A 9,505-nucleotide genomic window follows, 5' to 3' on the forward strand; every position below is an offset into this window, starting at 1 on the left:
TCCTGTCTTCTCTTATTTAAAAAAAGAAAGCAGGCAGATTGACATGTGGGTCAGCTGTCAGTCACACACAGCATGGCTGTGCCACGTGGACACATAAGGCATTATTTTCAACTTTGCTTAAGGCAGCTTTTCCCCATTTGCCATCCTTCAAATGTGCTATGCTGGCTAGGAAGCAGGAAATCACAGTCTTGACACATCTGGAGCAGGGAATGTCAGTTGAGAAAGTCCTTAAAGTAATGACAGGTAAGAACATCTTCACAAACCAGTTGAAAAGCAATGGCCTTGATGGATGACCCACCTAAGATTAAGGTTCATCTCATCCATGAGTACAGTTCAGTCTGGTGGTCTTGTGTTTTAAACTACATGCAGTTTGGGGTTTCTGATTGTGTAAATGCTTGCAGAGTGGTTGGTTGGGTTTGTAGAGCAAAGAAGAAGGGATAGTTAGATCTGATCTTTCTTCTCTGTTAAGCTTCTAGTTCCCATGGCTAGAGAAGAAGCATCAGAGTCTACCTGTATTCATGCCATATGCTTAACCAGATCATTTACCAACCTAGTAGCTACCTTTACACAACACACTAAACTTGGTTAGTTTTAAGCTTGGTTGGGGCGTTTGTGTTTTTGTTGCATGAACCAAAGCCATTTGCTTAACTTGTGCTTCCCTATATTGTGCAAGTCCAGAAAATGGACCATAGATCTGAGAGATGCTTTCAATATCCTGGTTCCTGATTAGTGGAAGAGCTTGTTGGGTTAACAGCCCCTCCTCGTCTTTAGCTACTCTTTCTCCTAAGGACTTTTGGCTATCTAAGCTCTAGTACCAAACGTTTCCTTTTCTTCATTGTCATCACTGGATCTTTTCAACCAGCTTGCTGCTCTTTGGAATCCCAGAAGAGGCCAAAATAATGTGGATCCACACCTTTTTCTTCAATAAGAAAGGTTTTCTCTTTGATGCAGAACTGTTTAATTCCCCCCCCCCCACAAACATACACACACACACACACCCTATTTGATTTGGAAATGCTCGTTTCTGCCTATGTTGTTAGCCTTGTTTGATATGACAAGGAGCTGCAGGTGAGTTTTTCATTTTTGCTACCAACTTTCTCCATTGCTTTCTTCTACAGCCTTGTAGACAACAACTGCATTTCAGGATGCCAGCGGGGCATGTACTTGATAAAGGAACCTCTGCAATGTGAGGGCTGCCAGACAGACTGCAGGACATGCGCAGGTACATTAATGATCTCCTAGATCTCTAAATGCACTTCTTTGTCTAGAGCAGTAACTAGTGGGTGGGAGAGAGGAGAAATAAGAAGGAAGGATATAGTTTTTTTCCCCCTCAAAAAACCCCAAGCCAGGTGAGGTGTGCCTGGTCAGGTAACTGAGGTTTCATGCTGAGTATGTCATGAAAACATAGCCTTCGTGAATCTTTCTTGGTGGCAGATCCATTCTGCTAGGATTTCAGAATGCTCAAGCTGATCATCATCTGGTCCATCCCAGGACTTATACTAGACTGCAAGAACAAGAGAGAAATGTAAAAGAAAAAATAAGAGCCTGGTTTCCTTAATGCAAAGAACAGCATCTGACATGGTTTGCAGATCACACTGTACTTATCGGAGATGTGAAAACAACCGTAATCATGGTTGATAGCTTAGCCTAATGTATTAACGCAGCCAATTGTGATTTATTCAACAAACTACAGTTAAGGAAGCCATAGCTTAGCATGTATTAATCCAGTCTGTATATCTTAAATTTAGTTTGTACCCAGATTCTTATTTTAAACAACCCTAGACTGTTAGTGTCTTATCAACCCTCAAGGAAGAACAATGGATTCTTTCTTGTCTCTGACTTGTAAGGAAAATCTAGATTCCTTCTTGCTATGCCTTCTGTGCTTCTAAAAGTGTCTGTTGTGAACATTTATTTATTTATTTATTTATTTATTTATTTATTTATTTATTTAATTTTTCAACCGCCCATCTCCCCCCAATGGGGGAACTCTGGGCGATTCACAACAAACATTAAAACATAAAATATATAAACACATAAAACCTTAATTTAAAACATTACTAAAAAGGAGAAGGAGAGACCAAGAGGATGAAAAATCTGAGGCTGAAGGCCTTTATGGGGCCAGCCATCCCCATGCTTGAGGTATTCCCACCCCACCCCAGGCCAGGTGGCAGAACCAGGTCTTCAAAGCCTTACGGAAGGCCAGGAGTGTGGGGGCTAATCACACCTCCAGGGGCAGGATGTTCCAAAGAGCAGGGGCTACCGCAGAGAAGGCCCACCTTCTGGACCCTGCCAGTCGAAGTTCTTTCACTGAGGAGGTCCGAAGCATGCCCTCTCTGTGTGACCGGGTGGGATGGGTTGAAGTCATAGGGGAGAGGCAGTCCCTTAAATAAGCTTACCTGAATGGAATTTTACCTTTGCCTAAGATTTTATTAACCAGAGTGGTCCTTTTGTATTCCATCACTTACATTTGGAGAATACTGGTTTTTTGTTTTGTTTTTTAGTAAGTTTGGAGTATTAAAGTTTATACTTCTGCTTTAAAGAAAGAAGTCTTACCTTTTCATGGGTCTCAATGGGCAGCATTAAAAAGCTTTTAAGAATAGAGCTCAAAGGAGCTGTTGAGCATCAGAACTTCAGCCTTACATGGCAAAAATGTGCAACTTCCTTTTGAAAATTCACTTCCATTTCCTGCTTTCTGTCCAGCAGTAACTTAGCAGCACATACATACAACACTCAGGCAAGTTTGGACCTGTTGAAAAGTGGATATCTCCTCTCTCTGGGAGGTTTAGCCATGATCTCAAATAGCTTGCATGAGCTTGAAAGTAATTCTGAATTCCCAAGATTCAACCCCTATCATACCCAGATTCTGACACGTCCCTAACTTTCATGTGTAAGTTGTCAGGTGGTTCCACACTCGCAGACAGAATATCTTTTTCTCAGGCACCAACTTCTGTTCATTGCACCTCATACCTCATGGTTAGAGAACAGAACAGCAGAGAACTAAAGCTGGGTGTTAACTACTGCCATCCAGACTCCTCCTGCCTTCAGAACTGATTTTTTAGTTTAAAAAATTGGAACTTCTGGCATCCTCTTCAAACATTATTCTCCAAAAGGCTTGGCCCTGTCCATATATGCGACATAAGTCTTTCCACTTTCATGTCATCATCTTGCTCACTGCAGCACTTACTAAACAGCACTTAGCTATGAAAGTTGCCGTCTTTTCACTACATTGTCTGGTGTCAAATAAAGTTCTTTGAAGAGTTTCTTTGCCTGCAGATGGGAAACCAAAGAAGTCTTCTTTCTGTTAAGATGACATTTGGTAAAAAATTACAGTGATTTTAGCTTAGACTTCATTTTGATATTATCTCACAAGAAATGCCCATGCTGTTCATTGATGCACCTTCTTTCTAAAGAACGAATGTCTCGCATACTGATATTTCTTGGCCACTAATGGGAGTCATATTAATTCTGTATAGTTCTAAAGAATCTAGTAACGCCTCTCCTCTCTTCTCCCCACCTCACCCCCACTTTGCACCTGCAACTTTCCTGACTGGGGGCCATGTTTTTCCCATGATCCTTAGGGCCCAGCCAAGAAGAATGTCTCCAGTGTGCCAGGAAGCTCCATGAGTGGAGGTGTGTCCCAACATGCGGAGAAGGCTATTACCATGATGAGATGCTCGGATTACCGTTCAGAGTCTGCCGAAGGTAATTATCTGCTTTGGCAGCCCGATATGAAAGCTTTTAGAAAACTGGTCTGGGAATGAGCTGGAACCCTCACTGAGCAATCTGCTTTGACATGCTGCAAACATAAATCTTTTGTCTTGACTGTCTAAAATGGTTCTGATGTTGTGAGATTTACCAAGGAAGAAAAACCAAGACCCTTAACTACTCAGATGCTTCTACAATAAGGCCATTTAGAGTTCCTTCTGCAATCTGGAATCTGATTTTATTCTTGCCAGTTCCCCACATGCTCATCAATCTGATATTGCCCCTCCTTAACTTCCTGCAACATCTGCTCCCAGAACAAAAGATGGGAGATGCTTTGCTGCTAAGTGATCTTTTATGAAATACTTTCCCCTACAAGGGATACTGCTCAGGGACCAGCGCTCAAGCTTTGTGCCTAAAAAGTCCCAAGTTCAGCCAGATGGTTCTCCTAATACTCCTAGAAAAGCCTGAGAATCTTGGTCAGCATATGCCAGCACATGGCTTGCAAATCTTGGTGTTGGAATCCCAATAATTTGGTAGGGCATCAGGGTGGGGAGGCTGATGTGGACAGAAGGGACCTGACTTGCTTTAAAGCAGCTTCCAGTTACTAAGGAAGGCATATACTATATGTATGGGTGCTGAATTATGTACAGCTAGATACCTCCCCCCACCGCCAATGCATTTTTCTAAATAAAATTACTACTACGAATCATTGTTTTTTTAAAAAAATCAAACTAATAGAGATTTGTAAACTTCTTTACTTTTTGCAAAATAGATCCCATTCTGCAACATCAGCCCCCAAGATGTTTCATCCCTGATTTGAGAGCTGCCTACACGTTCAGCCTAGCTGATGTAGGTTTCTCAGAATTGTTTCTCTCGTTTTAAAGTTGTATCAGGAAACAACAACAACAACAAAACTCACTCAAGTCAGAGTCAGAGAAGAGAATATCTTGAATTTTAGGAATTTGTAGCTGGGTTTGTACATTGATTCAAGCCAAAATAGGACTTAAACTGCTTTTGATTGCATGTTGTATAAACTCAGCCAATTTATTCAATAAACCATAATTAAGCCAACCCTACTTTACTGCAGTAAGTGAAGCTAGCCTATATTCATATAAAGACAGAGGTACAAATGTAGACAAAAATATATGTAATGTATATAAGAATAAAAGGTGGCGGAATTATGAAATGGGGATCAGATGTCTTCATTCTTCTTCTAGGAATATGTTACATATTATTTGCTTAACCATGCTTTCTTGAAGAAGCCACAGCGAATGGGTTCAACATGCTAAGCAAAAACTGACCAGCATGACTCTGAGCTACATAATGTGGTTTGTCTTATTTTTGGCTTAACATGCACAAACCTAGCCATTAAACTTTGGTTTACGGTTTAGTTTGTTGCACGAGCCCAGCCAATGGTGGCTTACTAGACAAACTATGATTAAAGCAATGTATGAATCACACCCATGCCTAAATTAAGATTATATGTGTACCACTAGTTATCAAATAGTTATTTTCTATTGTCAGGTGTGAAGATAACTGCTTAAGTTGCGATAGCTCTGGAAGAAACTGTTCCAAGTGTAAAGAAGGTTTTAATCTGATGAGTGGTTCGTGCATTGCTAGTGACAGATGTCGCAATGGTATGTATTTTCATGGATCGTTAGCATGTGAAACAATGTCTGTTTAGTGTGTGGCTACAAGTAGTGGAAAGTAAGGGTAGGAGTAGCCATAAGAGTTAATGTTTTGAATGTGTGGGATGTGGTAGAGAGCAGCTGAGGAAAAAAGAATCCTGCAGTTCAAACAGAATTAGTTTAGTATCAAAATAAAGAACAGATTGGGAAGAAATGTATTGGGACTGTAAGAATTGGATTTTCAGTCAGGCCATTACTAGTTCTGCATGCCTCCATTCCCTAGAATCTCATCCTTCTCTTCAACCAGATGTTCCTCATTCCTTTTCTTTCCTGCATCAAAGAGGAAGGCAATTTTAATTGCTTTTGTGGCTGAAATTTCGTATTTATGGAATATATAATGAAGCCTACTGGAATTAAATTGGGGTCAGAGGCATGGATGGAGAAGAATTAGTGATGTGAAAATGGGCAGGTAGAGCTATCAGTGTAACTTATTTTGATATAAGAGTCTACACTGAGCTGCTGCAGAAGCTTCTGAAGGACAGGAAGGATTTGCATATTCAGATCCATACAAGACATTCAATGTCAGTTGTTCTTCTTAAAGTTAGTTAGTCCCTCATTGCAGACTTGGCTGGCTATTCTGTTTGAACGTCTAGAAACATGCTGCAGCAGCTATGGGGAGTCTAAACTTTATTTTTACTCCACCTTCACTGCTGGGGGTAGGTAGAGTGATTATAAGAAAACCTGCTGCCGTTGCTTTGTAGTTTTGTAATGCTACAATATAATTATTATATGGGAGAGATACGTAGCTTCGTTAGTAGAGCATCGGCCTTGTGTGCAGAAAGTCCAGTTCAGCCCCTGGCATTCCACTTGGCTCCTGGAAGCCTGAAACTGTGGTAAGAATGCGTAGACAAAACAGAACTCATTGGAACCAAACCTTTGATGATGTATTCCCACTTCTTAAGTGGTGGAATCCCATCAGACTCTTTGAGAACAAGACAGCAGGAACTCATTTGCACTATACCAGCTTTTGGCATTATCCAGTGCAGTGTCAGCTTCTCATTTTACATTTTCCTATTCAAGGGAGGTACAATGTTTTTCAAGGGCTGCTGGCCATCCTTGGCCTCTGAATGCTGGGCTAGAGCCATGTTCTAAAGATTAGGCAAAGAAATTGGTGAGACAGCAAACAGCAATTTTGAACTGATATATTTAAATGCAACACAGTTCATATGATCGCTCCCCAAGTGTTGAATGGTACTCCTCCCATCATCTTAAAATGATAGTTTGGTGCTAGCTTGAGTGGTCCTCTCAAAGATTGGGGGGGTGAGGGCTGAGACTCTACACCCCCTTCCTATTCCATTATTTTCTTGAGCTAGAACACCCTGAGAATAAATACAAGGTTTGAAGAGGGTGCTTTTGTGTAGTTCCTTGTAGAGGGATGTCTTTTGAAGGCTAGACTTCAGAATAATGGGACAATGTGTTACTTTTAGTTCATCCAACAGAATAGATTTTGTGCTCTTATGAATCCTAGTCTGTTCAACAGAAATGCTAATCTAATTTCTCTCTCCCCACTGTCTCCTCTTTCCAAATGCATACTCCCCCAGCTGATGAGATATTCTGCGAGATGGTGAAATCCAACAAGTTATGTGAACGCAAGCCATTTGTACAGTTTTGCTGTCGGACATGCTTCTTGGCTGGCTAAGCCAGCATTTAATATCTGCCATCTGGAGGTCCTAGTGTGCCAGTTCCTTACAACAAAGTTTTCTTTTTTTCTTTTCCACTCCTACCCCCCACCCTGGCCCTAACCTTCATCTAATGCTGGCTTCAGCTTCAGCTTGCAACTCAGATTGTTTCAGTATCACCTGCAAGTTTGGTTCCTACAATGTAGTAACTCTAAGTCCTAGATAGCATTATCACCTTGCTTGCTACATCTTTACCAAAAATAAATAAAGTAAGTAAGATAAAAAGGCCAATGGCAATATGAATCCTTCTCAGACATGTCATGCGAGCAGAGATACACATGGTCTCAACTTCACTCATGCTAGCCAACTTGTCCAAATTGTTCCCAGGCACCAGTAAGGATGCAGATATACATTATTTCTGCATTTCCAAAAAGGAAAGGGCATTTCTTCTTTCTCCCTCCCAAACCCTTTTAGAATAGTTTACAAATTCCTTGGATCAGCTGCATTTGATAGATTTGCATTCTCACCACTGCAACATCATGATGTGATATGATTTGTTCCTACAACGTTGTGCTGAAAAATAAGCACATTCCCCATTGTCTTTTGATGGCATCATGGTCTTAGTTTGACAGTGACCCAGAGGGATTTATAGAATTAGCAGGGGACAGTGGTCTCCACTTATCCCCACATGTTCATCTCCTTGTACACTGATCTCAACATTCAAGCCATGCCATAAATGATCTGGTGTGTTGCCTACGACTCTGATCAACTGGATTTAAAGCCATCTCTGGAAAATAACTGGTAACATGCTAGACTCTTGACCACAGATGTAGCTACAATCTTCTCTCCCTGCCCCAAATAGATCTCTGAGCTTTGACAGATCGCTTTGCTTTCCTTGGCCCACCGTATCTCGCCAACAAAACCTTCCTGAAAGATGATAGCTCGTGATTTCAGGACACAAACCTTTCCAAAGGGTGCTTCATTTGGCCAGTCAAGAAGAAGGGAAAGAAAACAGCCAATTCTACCAAATCACATTGAACAGAACAATGCATCTGAATGTATTCGCTATACATAAATATATATAATATAATATATATATATTTTATAGTTTGTCATGTGGTGTTTATATAATTGTGTTAAGATATATTTGACTATGTTGTCCTACAGATTTTTTAAAAAAAGAAGTAACTTATACAGTCATTGCCTTCATAGAATTTTTTAATTATTTTTTACAGGGACATAACTTTTTTTAAGAAATGTGTTGCCCTCCTTTCTAAATGACATCTTTGTAAGCTTCAACAAAGTTGTTTCTTTGTACTCAGACATATGTAAACAACTTTTTTTTCCTCATATAATAATGCCTGTTCTGACTCACATTTTTAATAAGTTAAAACCTCCAGTCTGTGAAACGTGAAATTGGCAGTAAAATGTTAATTGGCTCTTTACAAAGTGGGTTTTCAAAATTTTGGGGTGGGGGAGGGTGGGAAACTAAAAATTAATTAGTATGTTCATATTGCTTGAACCCATGTGCTGTCAAACTGGTGAGATGAATACTGTAAACCAAGCTAGTGTTTCTGATATGGCCAAAAAATGACCACAACATGAATAAAATATTTATAGTCCCATGAGTTACTCTGTGTTGATTTTATGCTACTAAAGTATAATGTTTTATTTTATTATGTAGAATAGCCTATTTCTTATCATCTTTTATAACATCTTTGGGAGAGACCAAAATATACATATTGGTAAGTAGCACGTGGGTAAACATTTCTTGGGTGCAAAATCCAACTCATCTTTTTAATTAGGCTGCATCATTCCCTCTTGGTGGACCAAAGACTCATAACACAGTTTGGGGCATGTCTAATTAATCAGGCTTCAATTATCTATTTGTACATGTATTTCAAAATATAGAGATGGAAAAGGCATCCCGGATCCTTTCTTAAACAGACCATCTCTAAGATGGAATGAGCTGTGATCCAGAAAACTTACTTGGGCATTTTTTCTCTCCTAATACCAATTTCACAGTGGATAGAAGATGTCCCATCTTCAGTGATCCCATTAGGTTCGCTTCAGCCGGCACTGTCTTTCTAGTTTTAGAGATGGGAGGATTCAAAGGAGGAACTTGCTGTATGAGTATAAGCATTTTGGATAATTCAGAACCTCGGTTGCACTGTGACATGGGATCCGTTTGATCGTAGGACCATTTTCCTGCTGGCAGACTTCCTTTCCAAGATGGTGGAGAAGCAATGGGCAAGATGGGATTAAGGAGGCAGTTGAACTTTCCTCTCGTGGCCTCTTGGTATTTCCTTCACATGTTGCACTAACCCATAATGAGGTCTGTTTGGTTTTGATGTAGCTTGTTCTCTGACCCCCCCCCATTGTGGTTTGTAAGTCATGGCTTATGTCTTAGTATGCATGAACCCAATTGTTAGTCAATAAACCATGATTGTGGGTGAGCGTGATGTAGGGCTCTGCCTGAGGAAATAATGCATT

General features: G+C 40.3%; 1 protein-coding gene across 1 annotated transcript in view; it reads left to right on the plus strand.

Moving 5' to 3' along the window:
• Positions 1-8,646, plus strand: part of PCSK6 (proprotein convertase subtilisin/kexin type 6) — an 86,365-nt gene extending 77,719 nt beyond the window's left edge. Inside the window, exons 18-21 of the mRNA XM_088136406.1 lie at positions 1,119-1,222; positions 3,579-3,702; positions 5,230-5,342; positions 6,935-8,646. Coding sequence (XP_087992532.1) covers positions 1,119-1,222; positions 3,579-3,702; positions 5,230-5,342; positions 6,935-7,032 — 439 coding nt within the window. The 3' untranslated portion in view covers positions 7,033-8,646. The remainder of the gene's footprint in view (positions 1-1,118; positions 1,223-3,578; positions 3,703-5,229; positions 5,343-6,934) is intronic.
• Positions 8,647-9,505: the final 859 nt, after the last annotated feature.

Source organism: Python bivittatus, unplaced genomic scaffold (genome assembly GCF_059951505.1).
Source record: "Python bivittatus isolate LINGU-HERP-01145 unplaced genomic scaffold, Pbiv_v1 ctg000140_np1212, whole genome shotgun sequence".
Classification (NCBI taxonomy): domain Eukaryota; kingdom Metazoa; phylum Chordata; class Lepidosauria; order Squamata; family Pythonidae; genus Python; species Python bivittatus.